The sequence below is a fragment of the Stenella coeruleoalba genome (assembly GCF_951394435.1).
Source record: "Stenella coeruleoalba genome assembly, chromosome: 3".
NCBI lineage: Eukaryota > Metazoa > Chordata > Mammalia > Artiodactyla > Delphinidae > Stenella > Stenella coeruleoalba.
In genome coordinates, this window is record NC_137148.1 from 129,184,571 (window position 1) to 129,204,470 (window position 19,900).

Sequence of the window (19,900 nt, forward strand, 5' to 3'; positions counted from 1 at the left end):
TGTCTGTGGCTCTTGGCGTACATGGAAGGTCACGCAGAAATTTGAAAAACGAAACAAAAAAACGCAATAGTATGGAATAGTCATTCCTGACAGCACAAAAGCTCTATTTTCTGCTTAGCGTTTATGTTAAAAAGGGGAAGCCAGTGACTCTGTATTTGACAAGGGGACGTGAGATATACAAGGATGAAACTGAAGCATTTTAGCAGTCTCTTGGAGACTCCCCCTCCTGCCCTGATTTTCTGGATTTCTTCATTACCTTTGCTTTCTGTGCACATGTCATGCTGGGACCCTGAAAATGTTTCTCAGGACTTCTGATTCTATTTTCTTGCTTCTCAGCATTGCAATCATCAATTTTGTTCGCGCTTAACAACAGGTAAAGAACGGGGATAGAAAATGGTCAGGCCCCTCCAGTCAGCTGGCTATGCAGAGGATTCTGAGGCTGAATCCAGACTCAACGGGGGGGAGTATAAACACTCAATTCGTGATACGTCTGCTGTGGAAGCAGGATGAGACAGACGTACACATGAGCCATGTACTTCACATTCCTGGTTTAGAAGTTTCTGGGGATTTGCCCAGTTTTATCACTCTCTGCACTCCTAGAAGTCTCTAGAAGTTTCTAGAAGCACCTCAAGCCCAGGCTGTGGTCCTCCAACTCCTGACGGATAGCACCACAGGATGCCTCTCGTGCCTCCTGAGAGAGGCTGTGTTTCCAAAGGGGACTGGGCAAAGAGGGCAGTGCTCACTGCAAAGGAATGTCCAAGTATCTGACACAGTGGCAAGCCAGCAGCAGCAAGATATTTTGGTACAAATGCCTCTCAGGACCTGCCCTCCCCATCCAAGAGTTGCCTAGATAAGGCCAGCTCTACTTTCAAGACTCCATTCAACAGAAGATGAATTTGGACTCCCAGGGAAGGAGAGATGCGTTTCTGAATGAGGCAGAAATGTAGAGCAAAATGTACAACTATTCCCATTTGTTTTCCAACCACACGTGCACAGCTCTAACAATTTTCACAACCTGGAGAAAGAGACAAGACAGGAATATCACAGGCTGTTCTTCAGCTTGGATGAACTGCCTGAACATGGAATGTGGATTATACTTCTGTCCTTTGGAATGAAGTGAAGCAGCTGCCCTGTGACCACACGCGAATGGGTCCACCCACAGCCCTTTCTGCCCTCCCCGTCTCTGCGCAGGGTGGCCCCGAATCGCTAGGCAGCAAGAGCAGACACCCACCAGCTTCAGAATGATCGCCAAAGGTGCTGTGCCCGCCTTCTGGCTTATTTAAAATGCTCTTCCAGACCCCACAGTCGAGACAGATTCTGTTTGCAATGTGAAGCTAGTTTCAGAAGGTCCCACGGACTTGCCCTCAGCCTCACAACCCTTCTAGCTCCCTTGCCTCTCCCATCTTAAGGGCATCCCTGGAAGGATATCCTGATGCCATCGTGACAGTGATGAAGCCTGGAGACGACGTGGGTGACAGGAAGGGCACTGAATCAGGAGAGCTGGGGTCCAGGTCCCGCCGGGCCCTTGAGTCTCTGGGTGACCTTGAAATACTCATTCATATCTCCTACACCCTTCCCTTTCCTCATCCACGACAATGAGGCGGTTAGAGAGACAATTCTTGGGTCTCAACTGGCTTAAGAACTCTAAGGATCTAATTTATTTTTTCTTATGCTCTAACCCATGTCTTTCTGGTTGTAACATGCTCAGGCTTCTGCTTCTGCCTTCAGTGGGGTTGAGAGGAAGCAGTTGCCTTAGTCAAAAACATAATAATCTCTATACTGTCTTGAGTCAAGACATGTGTGTGCCAGTCAGCTGCTCCTGAGAGCCTACTACGTGCTCTGGTCTGGGACCAAGCTCTGGGGACAACAAGAGAAGTCAAGACCTGCCCTCAAGAAACTCCCTTCAGTCTCTGTTGGGTGTGGACGTAGGGCAGGGAGAACTAGGCACAAAACAGACACAAAAATAAAACCAACATTCTGATCTAAAAATCAGCTGTTCAAACTGATTACTTTCAAATCTTTGTTAATCACCTAGAATCACAAACATGTATTGCTGAAAGAGACCTGAAAAATCACGACTCCCATTTTCCCTTACATTATAGATGAAGCAGCTGACCTAGAGTAGGCAGTGACTCAGCCGGGCTCACACAGCAGCTTAGCAGCACAGGCTGGACCAGACACCCATCCAGGGTTCTTCTTCCTGTCCCACAACTGCCCTGTGGCCCCAGGGGCCTTTGCTTGTACGCACTGAGCTTCAGGGCCTTACACACATAGTCATGGCCACTGTCCAACCATCTCACCCTCAAGACCCATCTCTTGAGAAAGCCATGGCCCTAGGAAGAAGCAGTGTGCACCTACAGTAGATTGGGTAAATCCCAATGACATTTGGTCCTTGGAATCCAAGGATGGGGGCTCGAGTCTCTTCTGCCCTGCCCACTGGCCTTCAGGTCACACATGGGGAGGGTCCTGTGGGTCAGCTTGTGGTAGAGCTGGGATGTCTGTGAGTTAGGCCAAGAGGAATTAGCACGTTATTCTAAAACTAATGGCAATACCAGCTATGATATGTCCAGGGCTTACTATGTACAAGGTTCTGAACGTATTTTACATGTTTGATCTCACTGAATCCTCAATATAACCTCTGAGGTAGCTGGTTTTATTAACTGCGCTTTATAAATGCAGAAACTGAGCTACAGAGATTTTTTTAATTTCCCAAGATTATACAGTTAGTGATAAAAGTGGGACTCCAACCCACATCTCCTTGCTACCTCACCCTGTCTCCATAACTGCTCTGCTCTGAAGCCTCGAAGGCCCAGCCCAGCAGGTGAGACACAAGCCATGGGCCAGCCAGCACCAGCACACGGCCTTGGGTAATATCTACATGCCCCCGCTCCCCCACACCCCACTATAGTTTCCCCGGTGGCAGGGTGAAGACAACCAGCCTGCCTGCTCCCTGCCTGACATCCAAGGAGCCATTCAGAATATTAATGAGCCCACATCCTGGAATTCCTCAGCACTCCAGGAAGGAAGAGGCATGAGGGCGCCCATAAGTTGGCTTCCGGCTGGCAGAAAAGATCCAGCTCCCCAAGTCAGGCTGTTAGCATTTGGGGGGTCATGGGCCCTTTGAGGATATGATGGGAAACAAAGCTTTGTACTCTTATTCCCAGAAAATGCACACACGTATATTTTTGCATGACCAGGAGTCAGGTGGACCACAGACACTCTGAGAAGCCCAGCTAAGGACCTCAGGCGAAGAATCGCTGCCCTAAATAAGGATCAGCCCTCTTGCCTTTGTGTTTGCAATCTGTCAGCCAATGACCACGCACATTGGAAGTGAAGGTTTACGTGGCACATTGCTAGATGAGGTTGGGGCGAGCTGGGCAATAGGGGTGTGAGACACAGTCCATACCTTTCGGGACTCAAGACCCAGTGTAGAAGGAAAGACAAGCTCCTGAGAAATAATAGCCACAAAGGTATAGATTAAGGGCTGAATAACACAGCCAGGCTCGTGGTGCTATGGACTGTCAGAAAAGAACGCCATGGACTGAGGAATTTGGACATTACCAGGCTTCCCGTAGGAACGAAACTGGGGCTTTAAATACGGTGACCATATAATTTATCATCCAAACTTAAGGGTGAATGGGAGAGCTATTACCAATTATCCCAGAACAAGACATGTAAACTGAAACGACCCCAAGCTAACTGGGATGGATGGTCATTCATGCCTTAAAGGAAGGGTGAATTTGAACAAAGAGTGATTTGGGTTTTGGAGGGTCTGGGTGAGGATGTAAATGATACCCAGCAGAAGGCTAGAGTGAGGGTACACGTGAGGACTTGTGGGCATCGTGCTTGGCTGTTAGCGCGTAGGAAGAGAAGAGCTGGGTTCACACCATGACTCCACCAGGCGCTATCTGGGGGATCCTGGATTAATTGCTCCATTTTTCTGGCATTAATTTCCTCATCTCTTAGCATTGCCTCCCTCACTGGCTTGTCACAAGGCTCAAAAATATATTTTTTAAAAAAGGGATAATATACAAGCTTCTTTGAACCTCAGGGCAACTGCATGAGATAGAGCAGGATTCTTCTTCCCATTGTTCAGGTGGGCAGGTGGAAGCTCAGAGGGGTCCTGAGACTTTACTTGGCTAGTATAACCAGAATGCCGTCTACTGGGATCTAGCCCACAGGCTCTGACTTCCCACACCCAGTGAGCATGCAGGAGGAGAGGCCAAGAGAACAGATCCACCTCACGGCAGCCACGAAAAGGCTGAAGAAGCCTCGGGCCCAGAGCATCTCCGCTGCCCCCCCCCCCCCCCCGCCCCGGGGATGGGGTTGGAGGAGTCATCAGGGTCGATGGCTCAAGTAGTAGAAACACTAACCAGCAAACGGCGGGCACCAAGCAAGAAAGAAAATCTATGCTTCAGCATCTCATGGGTGGCAGACTCTGGGCTGGCAACCAATACCATTCACAGGAAATCCAAGGTGAATTCTCCATCTTTCACGGGGGGAGTCAGCAGGTGCCAGGACAGTGATGGGAGGTCCAGGAGGCAGGAGCTAAGGGGAAACTCCAGGTTTCCCTCAGTCTGATCCCTGTCACCCCAGCATGGGGGTAGGGGGTGGGAGTGGGGAATGAGGGCTCAGGGGCTCAGTCCTGATGGATAGGATGGCAGTTTCCAGATGTGCCCATAGCATGTATTTCTGAGCAGCTCATTCCTCTGACTATGAGTCCAGACTGCCCTCATACATGGTTTGGGGCTAGTCCATTCTCTTGACCTCTCCTTGCTCTGCCATCATGGAACAGTAATTCTGGCACGTCTTCTTTCCCACTCTAATTTATCTCAGGATGTGTAAGTCTTGGCTTCTCCAACTAGACGGTCAGAGCCTTCAGCTGCTCCGGGCCTCTCCTGATGTACTGTGAATCCTGAACCCAAGTGCCGTAGCTCTGAGTCTCAGTAATCCTATCTATAACGTCAGCAAAATAACTTCTGCTTTTGCTACTCACTGGGTTTCTGGGAACATCGAATAAGCAGCATCTTGGGAAAACATTGTGGCAACACAAGGGGCCCTCGGGTCACAAAACTCTCCTGCTGCTGACTTTTTTGGAAACTGAGAAAGACATGTAAAAATGACAGTGAAAAGACCCTCGTTTCTGCTGAAAGAATCCCCTGTCGTGAGACCACAGCGTATCAGACCCAAGGCTTCCATGTTAAATCTTCTTCTTTGCCACACTGCGTACCCACTGTACACAGCACAGTAGTAGTAGTAATCATTACCTTCAACATCATCATCACCATCACCATCACTTAGATAACAGACACTATTCATTGAACATTTATGTCCCAGACAATATGCTAAGCACTTCAGTTCTTTGAGGAGGAAACCAACAACAGATAGGCACAGTGACTTGTACATGGCCACATAGTTAGGAATTAACAGAGTGCAGCCTGGGGAAGGCCCAACTGGAATAGAGGAGAGCAGTAGTAGGCCTGGAGAACACATGCTCTATACATCTCTGTGTCACCCCTCAGAGCCTAGGACAGTAGCACTGTCCTCTGTTTGGGAGGCCACTTGGTATATTAAGTGAAGAAACCAGAATATGTCAGAAGCTCTGGATGTCAGGCCTGCCTTGGACACTTGTAAGTCCTAAGTCTTGAGCAAATCACTTTACCTTCCAGAGTTTAGGATCTTCTGAAAGTGAAGATCCTAATCTCTCTCTAACTGACCTATATCAGGGGGCTGCTATGAATGGAGATGAAGTAATATATGTGAAAATGCTTCATAAACACTTGTAAAATGCTGGTAGTATTAATAACACAATTTGTAATAATAAAAATAATAGCTGGCCTTTGTTGAATACTCACCATGGGGCAAGCATTGATCAAAAAATATCTCATTTAATCTGTAAACCAACCTTAAGACATAATTAAACCTAATGGGTCTCATAAAACAAATGAGGAAACTGAGTCATAGAGACATTATGCAATTTGCTGTATGAATATGACATAATGATAATTAGTATGACACTTGATACCAGCACCAAAAATAGATGCCCATTTGAGTCATTAATGACACTTCTTTCTGTTTCTGCAAACCATCTGCACATCTATCCCAGTCTGTTTTTCCAAATGAGTCACATAAGTTGGTACACAGCAATGAATGGGAAGCTAAAGATGGGCAAGAGACGACCAAGGTGAGAAGGTGAAGCTTCTGATGGATTTGAATTGCTCTCTTCTTATTCTTTGTAGCAGAATTGGTACTTTGCTTCCTCCTTGAAAAGCAAAACCAGCCCAGACTTTTCCAGAGCAAGAATTTCTCCAGATTTCATCTCAGAGAGTGAAGAGCTTGTTATATAATTTGTTCAGTGCTGTGGGCCTGCTGTAACCTCCCCACTGAGACTTCAAACCACGAGGTGATGGGAGGGTCAGCCTGAGAGGAGACATATACACACACACATTTTCTTTCTTTCTTACCTTCTTCCTTCCTTCCTTCCTTCCTTCTTTCTTCCTTTCCTTCCTTCCTTTCTTCTTTCTCTCTTTCTCCCTCCCACTCCCACATCTCAAATACACACACACACCAGCTATTCTTGTATTCTGAAGGCAGAGGGACGGGTCATTCACTGTCAGAAAATGGTAACACGCTGTGAGGCTTCCTTTTAAGCTGCCTGAGGAAGGGGGAAATAAATGATGCTGGGTTAAAGGGCCGGGTTCATATTGGTTACAGGCACAGGCTCGTGTCACTGGCCTTAGGCCAGACTGATCTGAGGACACATGGTGGACCATCATTGGAGAATGTGATTTCTTATACTCAAGCTGATGGTACACAGCTAGACTCACCCCCAGTTCGAGGGTGGATACATTTTATTGGTCACCTCCAGAGCAGCAGGCTTGGCTCCAAAAGCCTTGGATTCCCCATGCTGACTACTTGGCCTTTAAAGTGAACGTGGAGATAGGAAGCCATGGAAGTTTAATCTGTCTCGTTTGTGGAGAAGTTCCATGCAGCCTATTTGGGGGCTTCCAATACGCATCTTGATTCCACCAGCTGAGACCTGTTGAAAGGCTCTGGTCTTACAAAGAATCTCCTCGGGTGCTTTAAAGTTTGCACAGCACTTTCACATTTGCTGTGTCATTTAAGGTAGATGGGGCAGGAAGTTTGAGACTTAGAGAGGCAAATTGCCCAAAGTCACTTGGCTGTTCAAAGGAAAGCTGGGGTAAAATCCAGGTCTCCCAATTCTAGGTCTTTAGGCTCCCAAGTACTGTAATCCCTGGACTCACAAAGGAACTGAGAAGCCATATTGAGGCACAGCCCAAGGCATCACAAGGCCAGCTCCTGGTCCTGGGTCTTCTCCTGACTCACCAGGGATGGCACACCAGTCTCTTCCTTTGCAGGTCTCCTTCACTTTCTACATCTGAAGGTGTGCACCTGAGGAGCGGTCTTTCTCACAGTGGTAGTCCTGATGGGGGTGTTTGACTGAGGATGGCACAGAGATTTCCTATTAGGATCTACTCTGATCCACTGTTACTGTTTGCCTAAAGCAATGGGTGAAAAAGTTTTCAGAATGAATTTCAGTCTAGTAGGCAAGAGCACTGTACTCTAACAGTGATGACTGCTACAGGCAAAGGAGTAGAGAGGTGTTTAGTACTGATGCTACTCCAAGACCTCATCCCATGTAACTTCCTCAGGTTCTGGACTTTCACTTCAGCAGAAAAAGCAAACCAATGAACAAACATGAAGCGCAACTTCAGGGTTCACTGGTCACCACCTGGTTTTCTTTTCCAGGTGCGGTTTGAAGGCTTGACAGGAAACGTGCAATTTAATGAGAAAGGACGCCGGACCAACTACACCCTCCATGTGATCGAAATGAAGCACGACGGCATCCGAAAGGTAAGGGTCCCTTTGCTTCACTTCCTCAGGGAGGAGAGGGCTGAGCAGAGGCTCAGGCCAGAGCTGAGGGCCTTGCAAGCCCACTTTCCTGGACTGGATCTCTTAGAAGAGATGCAGGCAATGAGGATTCTAGCCTCAGCTCTGCCACTAACCAGCTGGGACTTCGGGCAAGTCAGTTCCTTCCTCTGAGAATCGAGGAGATTAAATGGAGATTAAAAAAATCTCTAGCTTTGTCTTGGGGGTGCTTGTGAAGATCCAAGGGATGGGAAATTACTGTGAAAGTATAAACTAATAGATGTGTATAAAATGCCCCTGCTGCTCCTATAGGATTCCAAAGTAAGAACTTGAGAATGATGATTTATTGAGGAAGTGAACCATCTTCTCCTGATCCACACTTGGTCGTATCCCCTCTACTTTCCACACAGAAGTATAAGTGAAACTTAGTTTGTGTATATGTATGTAATGTATAATATGTATGCATATTAAACATTTTGGAACAACATTCAAATCCTTGGAGAAAACATTCAGAATTCTACCACACTCTGTGTGCTCTGGCCTCTGCCAATTTCTCTGACCTTGACCCTTGACACTCACTTCCTTCCTCCTTCCACTCCAGTCATTCTGATCAACTTTCACTTCCAGGAATACACTATGTTCTTTCTCACCTCCCAGCCTTCAAACGTGTTCCCTCTGCCTAGGACTCCCCCTACCCCATCCCCTTCTTTTGCCTGGCCAATTCCTCCTCAGCCTTCAACACTCAGAGAAAATGCTACTCCTTCCCTAGGCTCCCTTGTTGTGACTCATGGCAGCCTCTATTGTACCGTCCATGGCCTTCATCACATTCCTAGCTCCTTGGGGTGGCACAGCGTAATGGGTAAGAGGCATTGCACACATGGTATAAAGCTACTAGGGTGTCATGGATCAGAGTATTAGCTCTGGAATCCTGGGCCTCAATCCTGGCATCACCACTTACCAGCCTGTGATTCTGGACAAATCAATCAGGTTCTTTGTGCCTTAAGTGGGGGGCACCATAACAATGCCAATCTCATAGGCTCACTGAGAGGATTAAATGATCTAACGGGTGCAGAAGTTCTGAGGGCTGTGCCTGGCACATTGAAGACTGGGTCTTCATCTCTCAAACTTGATGCTCTCTAGGCCTGTGCTGTCAAATACAGTTGCCACTAGCCATGGATGGCCATTTAACTTTCATTCTAAATAATTTAAAAGCCCCTCAGTTGCACTCGCCACATGTCAAGTGCTCAGTAGCCACAGGCTAGTGGCTGCCATACTAGACAGCACAGATGTACTCAACAGATCATTTCCAGCATCCCAGCAAGTTCTACAGAACAGCTCCGCTCATGCTTTCTATTCCCAACCTGTGGAGGTCCATGATGCTCTGGGTGGTTTGGTGAGATACACTGGCAGAACGGTTATAAGCTCAGGCTTTGGAGACAGACACAACCCGAATTAAGTGTCTGCCTTACTCTTTACTAGGCACGTGACCTTGAACAACTCAGCCTCCTTGGACCTCAGTTACATCATCTCCAAATGGGGAATAATGCCCTTTACCTCACAGGGTCGCCATCAGCACTGAGTGAAACAATGTCTGCTACCCACTTGCCTGTATCAAGGGATTCCCAAAAGTAGCCCCTGGAACGGAGTGGACATTCAGCCCATGTTTTGTTTGTTTGTTTCAACTACCTTCTTTAGGCCACAGGGATTTTTATGTCAGCCTTGATTTTGAGTGAGTCAGGCTGTGCAAGCCCATGGAATGGATAAATCAGCAAACAGAAATTACAGAGTAACCTTAAAATCCACAAGCAAATCGTTGTGCTTTATTTTTCAGATCCTGGGGCTGTTTTTCAACTTACTTTCCAATGACTAAATCCTTTCCTAGAATGTGGGCTTAAGCATCCTTTGTTTACGGGGAATCTGACTTGAGGACAAGGAATTCCTCCACACCTGCGGCTTCAGGCCTTTTACTCAGTCAGCCTCCTAACAAAGTAATTTCTCAGATTCACGGTGACCTCGTTGTGCTGGTTTCAGTGAGCAGTGCCTGGCCTTACCTGATGTAGGTAATAGAGGGGCTTCTGCTGCTTGACCGGGGGCCTCGAGGACTCTCCCCTGATCTTTAAGCACGTATCATGGCCACCGATCTGCCAACACACCCTCTAGCTATCTGGGTCCATTTTGACATCCTACTGAAATGTGTGTGCTCTACACATCCATCCATCCAATGCTGAGGATCTTCAAATGCCAGGATGGGCACTGGCTCCACTCAAGCTAAATCCTTGGGAAATCCCATTCAGAGACTCCACTTCACCGTGGGGTGCTGATTTAGGGACCGCTATCCAAATAAAATACCTTGTCACATTCAAGTAGGATCACAAATTCTGGTAACAGGCTGCCAAGAGAGAAGTGTAGGAAAATTCTCGAAGGTCTTTCGTGAAGGGACCATCATTGTTGATTTAACCATCTCTGCCCATCACTACTGGTCCTGTAGCTAATTTTGGACTTGAAATGGCCAAGTCTCACTTCAGCTTGATATGTATCCCCCTGCCATGCCCCAAGTTTGTCATCCCCAGTTCTGACCCAAGTATAACTGGAAAGGAAAGACCGGGCAGGGAAGAAAGTGACACAAGGTCCTACTGACGTCAATGCACAGCTCTCCAGTCCAGATGTCCTTTGGAAGTTTTTTCTTTAAATCCTTGCCACCCAACTTTGGACATACTGAGACCTGGTGTAGCTCTAAGACAGAGCTTCAATCCAACCACTTCTCTCCATTTCCACTGCTGACCCCGGAGCCCAAGCCACCTTCCACACCTGCCTGACTCACTCAGGAGCCTCCTTACCAGTCACTAGTCCTGCTGGCCACGTTCTTGACCCTCTAGAAGGCCATTTTCCCAACACAAGAGCCAGGATGATCATTTTCAAATATACATCAGGCTATATTGCTTCTCTCTGCCTAAAGCTTTTGACTGGCTTCCTACTGCAGGTGAAATATAACTTCTTGTCTTGACCTTCAGAACCCCAGATGCTGCATCCCTCTGATATCAGCCCTTGCTCCTCCTTCTCTGGCTCATAACTCCACAGCTACCCTATAGCACCCTACTGTTCCTTTACCCGACATTCTCCATCACTGTAGTTTCATATGCAGTGTCTCTCCTTGTCATTCAAGTCTGGCCCAGGCAAAGTCACCTTGGAGAGGCCATCCCTGACCAAGCCATCTAAAGTGACCCCCATCCACCCAGCACAATCCCACTGTCCCGATGTTTCACAGTGCTTACCCCTTCTGATATATTCTTGTTGGTTTACTGATCTCTCCTGAGGTTGGTAAACTTCTGCCTGCAGGCCAAATTCAGCCAAATGCCTGTTTTTGTACAGCCCATGAGCTAATGACTTTTACATTTTGAAATAAATCAAAAGATGACTACTTCATGATATGTGAAAATTATATGAGATTACAATTTCAGGGTCCATAAATAGAGTTTTGTGGGTTTTTTTGGAATACAGCCAAACTCATTTGTTTAGGTATCGTCTATAGCTGCGTCCGCACTATGACAGCAGAGATAAGTAGCTGCTACAGAGATTGCATGACCTGCAAAGCCTAAAATATTTGCAGTCTGGCTCTTTAAAGTCTGATGACCCCTGGTCTGGATATATATTGTCTTTCTTCCCCTCTTCTTCACCTCCTTGCCCCTAAAATGTCAGCTCTCTTAACACAGGGACATGGTTCTGTTATTTACTGTATCCTCAGTGCCCACAATATATTGACACATAAGTAAGCACGTGCAAATAAGTGGTTGTTCATTAAATGAGTGGGTAGTGTATTGAATGTTGCTGGGCAACCAGGGAGCATACTACTCTGGCCCATATTTCCATAGATCTGCCAGCAAGTAAGAAAAAAAAATTGCTGGCAAATTTAATTAAAAAACACCTCAAGCAGAACTCAGATAAAGTTAACACACACACTTATGAAGTTCAAATTCTTTAAGTGTGTTAGTTAAGATAACCCTAGGCGCAGTAACAGAGTAACACTAAAATCTCAGCTGTTTAATGCAAACAAAGGTCTCGTTCTTGTTCACCCAGTGACCAGTATGGGGGCTGGGGGCTCTGATTAAGACTCAGGCTTATGGAGGCTCCACTGTCTGTTTGGGTCTTCCTGGCTATCAACAGCCAGCTAACAGGGGAGGAAGAAAGTTATTACAAACTGTGCTGGAGATTTGGGGGAGTCGGGCTAGGAAAGATGTGCATCACTTCTGCTGCATTCCACTGGCCAACCCAATCACCTGGCCCACCTAGACATATGGAAGGCTGGGAAATGCAACTGCTGTCCAGGTAGCTACTTCCCACCATACCTGTACGCTATGCAAGGCGAACAAGAATCCTTGGGGGTCATCAGGTTGTCTTTGCCACAAGAGACGTCTTCCTTTTTAAAAATTTATTATAATCGATCTCATTTTTTGGAGGTCAGGGGCTGTGTCTTCAGAGGAAGCTTAGAGCTAAAAATGTGGACATTTGATTTGACAACTATGCAAGGTCAATCAATTGAATGTACTGTTCAATGATCATCTCCTTTGTGGACTTCATTTACTTAAAAAAATCTAATCTATCATCTAGACTCATTTCCTATATTCAAACAAGCTTTAGAGGTAGATGGAAAACAGGAGATCAAAAATTATAACTGGCCCCAAGAGAAGACCTCTCACTGTCAGAATTGTTTAAATCCTCTCCTGAACGGTGGGCCCCAATTTTTACCAAACTACTAGCTCTGATTTACTTTGAGATAGAATCAAAGTTCCCCCATATCCTCAGTAGAGAATCCAAGGGCTGTATAATCATCCAGCCCACTTCTCTAAGAAAGGGAAATCTGCTCTCCTCTCTGAAGTGCAATGTCCCTTCAAAAATCTTTGACAGCTTTCTTTTCATCAAATTTGGAAGATTTCTCAGCCTGCTAGCTTACATGAGGGGCAAGCTGGGTTTTGGCATCACCCTGCTCTTCTGACTGGCAATAGTTCTTATTTCCCTACAAAAGGGTTAGGAATAAAATAAGCTTGTTTACAACACTTAACTGCTCCTCTAGCTTTTGATATAAGCCAAGCCAGACAGTAATTTTTATAGAGACCAATTTAACATTAGTGCTATAATACCAGCTCTGAAGGATCCCTAGTCTAAAAATTAAAATCTCTTTCTAAGCCATATAAATCTGGTCTGTACAGATTTATCTTGCTTTTTTTCCCCTCTCTTTGATCAAATAACTTGATATTTTAGAGCCGTGCTTTGTGGGTTTTGCACCATTTATCCTAGGACATTCTGCATGTAAAGAGGGTTACGCTGTCAAATGAGTTTGAGAAATACTCCATAATATATACTTCTTTTGGAGATTGACAATGTTCAATAGCAAAGTGAGACTGAAATGTACTACAGTATAGAAGCCTGTTAGCCTTCAATCAGGCATTACCCTACTGGATATCATTTTTTAGTTTACTGGCAACTTAATATGAACCACGCACTATGCGTACCGTTGTCCACGCATGAACGCATTTGGTTCCCACAGCAGCCCTGCGAGACAGGTACTCTTGTTGTATCCATTCTACAGAGCAGGGACAGAGGCCCACTGAGGTCAAGTAACTGGCCCAAGGTCAAACAGTTACTAATAAGAAAAGTCTACCTTTTAAAACAGGTCTGTCTGATGCCAGAGACCAATCTCTGGACCATCAAGCCATCACTTTTAAAAATACTACCGATGAAAACACAATAGATTTTAGAGAACTTGGTTGCATGTCAAAGAAGGCAACTTCCTCAAGGCTGACAGTTGTTGAGTTTGAACAACTAAGAACAACTAAACCTGTGACTAATCCTGAAGAGGGAGAAGGAAGAAAGGAAAGAAGGGAGGGAAGGAAGAAAACGGAGGAGGAAGGGAAAGAGAAGGGCATGAAAACACCATAGCATCAACTACCGGGGGAAAGAAAATGGCAATTACATTTGCTTGATCGTCTCCCAGGTGTGTATTGATTATATTCAATAATTTTACCTTTGAAGTCCATGGCCTGGCTCCTATGCCCTGCCACTAATCTGCTATTTAATCTATATAAGTTAGATCATCTGATCTCCCCAAGCCTCAGTTTTCTTTTCTGTAAAACAGAGAAAATAATCCTGAGCCTGTCTGTGCTATTTGCATAGGGGAAGAGCAAAATACAGTTAAGTGTTAGGAAAGCAGTTTGGAAATTCTTTTCTGAAACTCGCCCCATGATATGCTACAATAATGGTTTCAAATAGTTATTTCTCAACGAACGGGCTCCTTGTAAAAATGAACTCTTAAGGGGAATCTCAAAGCGTGAAATGGATTAAAAGCAGAACTGACTATTGAAGCAAGGGTGAGGAACCCAGGGCTTTCCCCCTCTTCTCTGACCCCTCACCTCCCATGAAAGTGGTGAAGGGCCTTTACAGATGCCCTAGGGTCCCATGAAACATTGGCCTAGCAAAATGGGGGAGGCAGGACTACATTCTGGTTTTGAGCAAGTCCCCTGGTCTCTGAACTTCTGTTTCCCTCTCTGTAAAAAACGAAGAGGTTGGAGGAAATGATTCTTCAGGCCTCTTTTGGCTCTGATATTCTGGAAATCTAAGTTTCTGGTTCTTGTGTCATTAGAGAGACATGTCCCCTTCCAGGCTGACTGAAAGTGCCCCACACAGGCAACATGGTACCCATGCCGGCATGAGGGCAAATCTTGACCCAGTGTCCTGAGAGACAGCTCCCCCGACCCCCCTTCAGGCCTCTGAACTGTCTCAGCATGAACAGGATCCACTGTCTCCATGTTGGATGCACTCATTCTCTCAATAAACCTTTCCTGAGCTGCTTCTCTGTGGTACAATCTGTGGCCCTAAGAAAGGGGTCCTAGCATGAACAGACCTCTAGCTTTGTCCCCGAGAAGCCCACAGCATCGTGGAGAGATGGGGACAGACATGCCAACAGCTAGACCATGGGGCCAATGGGAACCAACACGAGGCGCTCAGGGCCAGCTGGCAGCCTAGTGGAACACAGAAGGACACGGCCCTGCAATCGGCCTGCCCGGCTCCAATCCTGGCTCCACGACTCTCCTGTGGCCTTGGGAAAGTTATTCCACTTCCCCTACATCTCAGTTTCTTCACATTTAAAATAGGAGTGATAATTGCTTACCCACCTCATAGGTTTTTGTGTGGATGAGAGAAGTTAAAACATAAAAAACACTTAGAAGAGTGCCTAAAACACAGTAAGCACTCAGTAACTGTCAGCTAATATGACTCCCAGCCCAGGGCTAAGTCCCCTCGCAGAAAGAACAGCGTCAAGATGAAAAGCTGCCCCTGGAGACAGATGACCACCATTCCAGGCTGAGCTCAGCCACTTCTCAGCTGCATCACCACCATCACCTTGCAAGTTAACAAACTCTTCTAAGCCAGATGAACTGGCACGAAAACTATCAAACACAGCCTCTGACAGAGCAAGAACACGATCAGTGTCGGCAATTATTACTACTGTTGTTAATGGCGGTGAAATGGCAGGGAGAGTTGTTTCTTTGTAACTGAGGGGACTGGGAAAGACATCAAGGTGAAGGTGACATCTGAGTGGACCATTGGCATGTGCCTTGGATTTTGTGAACCTGGGCTGACTTAGAGAACTGCTCCTCCCCCTGCACATGCGCTTCAGTTCTCCTTCCTGTTTGCCCTTTAAAACTACAGCCAGCAGAATGACCACAAAACAAAACACAACGGTCTAAAGATGTATAAAGACAGGGACTTCCCTGGTGGTGCAGTGGTTAAGAATTCGCCTGCCAATGCAGGGGACATGGGTTTGATCCCTGGTCCAGGAAGATCCCACATGCTGTGGAGCAACTAAGCCTGTGAGCCACAACTACTGAGCCTGTGTGCCACAACTACTGAAACCAGCGCACCTAGAACCCATGCTCCACAACAAGAGAAGCCACCGCAATAAGCCCATGCACCACAACCAGAGAAAGCCCATGCGCAGCAACAAAGACCCAACACAGCCAAAAAATAAAATAAAATAAAAGATAGATAGACATAGGGGTGTGTGTGGAGTCTGTGTGTGTGTGTATTAGCCACGCCATTCTGCTCTTCCCAAACCTTCCATGACTCCCTCTTGCCTTCAGAATAAAGTCTACACCACTTAGCCTGGCCTTCCAATCCCTCTGCTACCTAGACCAAGCGCCCACTGCCCTCTTGGACTAACCCTATCCTCCACTCAGGACCCACTGAACTTACATATCTGGGCAGATTCCCACCTTCCCATCTTGGCTTATCTTCTCTCCGACCTGACAGGTTTGGGCTCAACCTTTCCATCCCTCCTGACTTAAGCCTCACCTCCTCCTGCTGCCTTTTTCCCAGCATAGGTTCCATACCAGGCTTCTGCTTCTCCAAACTCCTTAGGCTCAAGCTACCTGAGCCACTCACTTGTCACTTCTGGGGCCACGTGCATGTGTGTGTCTTGTCTTCCCAAATAGACTGGAGGGATCCTCAGAGCGAGGACTATCTCGAGACCTCTCTGTATCTTTCTCAACCCTGCCACAATACCACCAATGTTTTAGCTCGGAGTCTTACACACAATAGGGATCCAATAAGTATTTGCTAAAAGACCTTGGAAAATGAATCAGTATAAATAACTACTAATTTTTTTAAAAAAAATGATGTCAATCAGTGTTTGCAGGCACAACTATATTCTCAGTATTATAATAGGTCAAAAATTGGAAATAAGAGAAATAAAGGATAAAATAACCATCACCTAGAAAGTTAAATCCAGATGGAAAAATACAATTAACCTAAAAGAAAACAAGAGTAAGGCCAGAAACTATCAAACTCTTACAGGAAAACATAGGCAGAACACTCTATGGCATAAATCACAGCAAGATCCTTTTTGAACCACCTCCTAGAGAAATGGAAATAAAAACAAAAATAAACAACTGGGACCTAATGAAACTTCAAAGCTTTTGCACAGCAAAAGAAACCATAAACAAGACCAAAAGACAACCCTCAGTGGGTTGAAAATGGGAGAAAATATTTGCAAATGAAGCAACTGACAAAGGATTAATCTCCAAGATTTACAAGCAGCTCATGCAACTCAATAACAAAAAGACAAACAACCCAATCCAAAAATGGGCAGAAGGCCTAAATAGACATTTCTCCAAAGAAGATATACAGATTGCCAACAAACACATGAAAGGATGCTCAACATCATTAATCATTAGAGAAATGCAAGTCAAAACTACAATGAGATATCATCTCACAGCGGTCAGAATGGCCATCATCAAAAAATCTAGAAACAATAAACGCTGGAGAGGGTGTGGAGGAAAGGGAACCCTCTTGCACTGCTGGTGGGAATGTGAATTGGTACAGCCACTATGGAGAACAGTATGGAGGTTCCTTAAAAAACTGCAAATAGAACTACCATATGACCCAACAATCCCACTACTGGGCATATACCCTGAGAAAACCATAATTCAAAGAGAGTCATGTACCAAAATGTTCATTGCAGCTCTATTTACAATAGCCAGGAGATGGAAACAACCTAAGTGCCCATCATCAGATGAATGGATAAAGAAGATGTGGCACATATATACAATGGAATATTACTCAGCCATAAAACGAAACGAAATTGAGCTATTTGTAATGAGGTGGATAGACCTAGAGTCTGTCATACAGAGTGAAGTAAGTCAGAAAGAGAAAAACAAATACTGTATGCTAACACATATATATGGCATTTAAGAAAAAAAAATGCCATGAAGAACCTAGGGATAAGACAGGAATAAAGAGACAGACCTACTAGAGAAAGGACTTGAGGATATGGGGAGGGGGAAGGGTAAGCTGTGACAAAGCGAGAGAGTGGCATGGACATATATACACTACCAAACGTAAAACAGATAGCTAGTGGGAAGCAGCCGCATAGCACAGGGAGATCAGCTCGGTGCTTTGTGACCGCCTGGAGGGGTGGGATAGGGAGGGTGGGAGGGAGGGAGACGCAGGAGGGAAGAGATATGGGAACATATGTATATGTATAACTGATTCCACTTTGTTATCAAGCAGAAACTAACACACCATTGCAAAGCAATTATACTCCAATAAAGATGTAAAAAAAAAAGCAAAAGAAAGCAAGAATGTACAGTTTAAATCATATGATTCCCACTACACTTCAGAATGAGCTCAGGAAGAGAAGGGTTACTAGGCATGGGGGAAGGTGGGGTTTGGCCTTGTGAACAACTGCAGGGAATTAAATCTCTATGGCCCTGACTCGCATTGTACGTAACAGTTTAGCTGCATCAACAGTTAAACCCTTGCCCCTTAAGAGGCAATTTTCAGGCTTACCCATCATGATGAGGATTTTCATGGGGTGGGGATGGGAGGACCTAGAGAGCATCTTGTCTCTTGTTGTTTATATCTACCATACCTCAGAGCCTGGTGTGTCCAGGATTGCTGGTGTGATGCTCAGCTCCTTGATTTCCTGTCTGGTGTTGGCTGGGGGACCCAGAGTGGGCCATTCCTGAGGAGCCTGGATCACCTTATGTCACCACCTTCCTCTCTTTAACAGATTGGCTACTGGAATGAAGATGATAAGTTTGTCCCTGCAGCCACGGATGCTCAAGCTGGGGGGGATAACTCAAGTGTCCAGAATAGAACGTACATCGTCACTACAATCCTAGTGAGTACTCAGTCCTTCATGGAGGTTACCTGGGATGTGAGACAGACCAACACAAAGGTTTTCCCAGGAGTGAAAGCTGGTCATTCTTCTTGCCAAAACTGTGTGGTCGGTAGAAAGAGGAAGTAAAAAAGGAATATCCTGAAAGTCAGAGGGACTTTTGCTCTCTGGCTCTGCCATGATTTCACTTTGTGCTCTTGGATAAGTAAGTCACTTACCCTCCTTTGAGCCATAGTTTCCAATGTATATAAAACATAAGGGTGAGACTAAATTGTAATGGTTCTGACTCTACCCTTCCTTAGTAGAAGCCATTTTCAAAGCAAGTTCCCTAAAGTCCAGCACCTGAAGTGAGTATAAGTAAAGCTGCTATGATTTTCAGTGATGAGACAGTTGGAGCCTATTTAAGGGTTATTCCCCTAACACCTCCCAAAAATACAAGAGCTCCTGGAACAACTTGAAAAGCTAGGCATGGCGTCTCAGTGAAACATTCTATTTTAATAGTTTGCTTCCTTAACCCAAGAAGTTTTGTAATGGGAGGAGCAGAAATGCAGGAAGTGGATTTAGGGGCCAGAGAGACTTCCCCAAAGTTTAGCAATGTTGGAGACATCCTCCTCTGCCACGCCAAAGGCCTCCCTCCGCAAGAGTGAACTCAAAACCCACATTCTCTGTCTCCCATTTCTCCACCAGGAAGATCCTTATGTGATGCTCAAGAAGAATGCCAACCAGTTTGAAGGCAATGACCGCTACGAGGGCTACTGTGTAGAGCTGGCAGCAGAGATTGCCAAGCATGTGGGCTACTCCTACCGTCTTGAGATCGTCAGTGATGGGAAATATGGAGCCCGCGACCCTGACACAAAGGCTTGGAATGGCATGGTGGGAGAGCTGGTCTATGGAGTAAGTTCCCTACAGGGTGGGCAATTGGAAGCGGAGGCAGAGAGGTTGACAGGAAATCATTTGGTGGTTGGCTGGCCCTGCCCATAGATGCCTATTAGACCCCATGATTTAGTATTACTGATGCCGAAAAGATGAGGAGTCCAAAAATCCCATATCTGAAGACGTTTTTTGTTCAGGTTCCTGGTCCCAGCTCCTTCAGCCAAACTCAGCTCAGTCCTGTGGCTTCAGTTGATCATCATCCAATACAGGTGACAGTTAAGCTTCAAGATCAGTTTTCTCGAGGCAGACCGCTGAGTTGTTACTTCCCTGCTCAGTCCCTTATGTCTCCCTCAATATGAATTTCTTCCCTGGTGTTGGGGGTAGCCTGGATACAACCAAACGTTCTAGTTACTTGCCCTTTCTAGCACCTTCCATTTCAGCCACACCACCCTGAGTCACTCTGTTCTC

General features: G+C 45.9%; 1 protein-coding gene and 1 long non-coding RNA gene across 5 annotated transcripts in view; one reads left to right on the plus strand and one right to left on the minus strand.

Moving 5' to 3' along the window:
• Window positions 1-19,900, plus strand: part of GRIA1 (glutamate ionotropic receptor AMPA type subunit 1) — a 308,859-nt gene that overhangs the window by 197,190 nt on the left and 91,769 nt on the right. For all 4 annotated transcript variants that reach the window (XM_079915349.1, XM_079915348.1, XM_079915350.1 and 1 more), the window contains 3 exons: window positions 7,771-7,875; window positions 18,452-18,562; window positions 19,247-19,453. In XM_079915349.1, the coding sequence (XP_079771475.1) occupies window positions 7,771-7,875; window positions 18,452-18,562; window positions 19,247-19,453 (423 nt within the window). The remainder of the gene's footprint in view (window positions 1-7,770; window positions 7,876-18,451; window positions 18,563-19,246; window positions 19,454-19,900) is intronic.
• The window catches only part of LOC307183187, a 222,933-nt gene that overhangs the window by 25,831 nt on the left and 177,202 nt on the right, over window positions 1-19,900 (minus strand). The window lies entirely within an intron of this gene.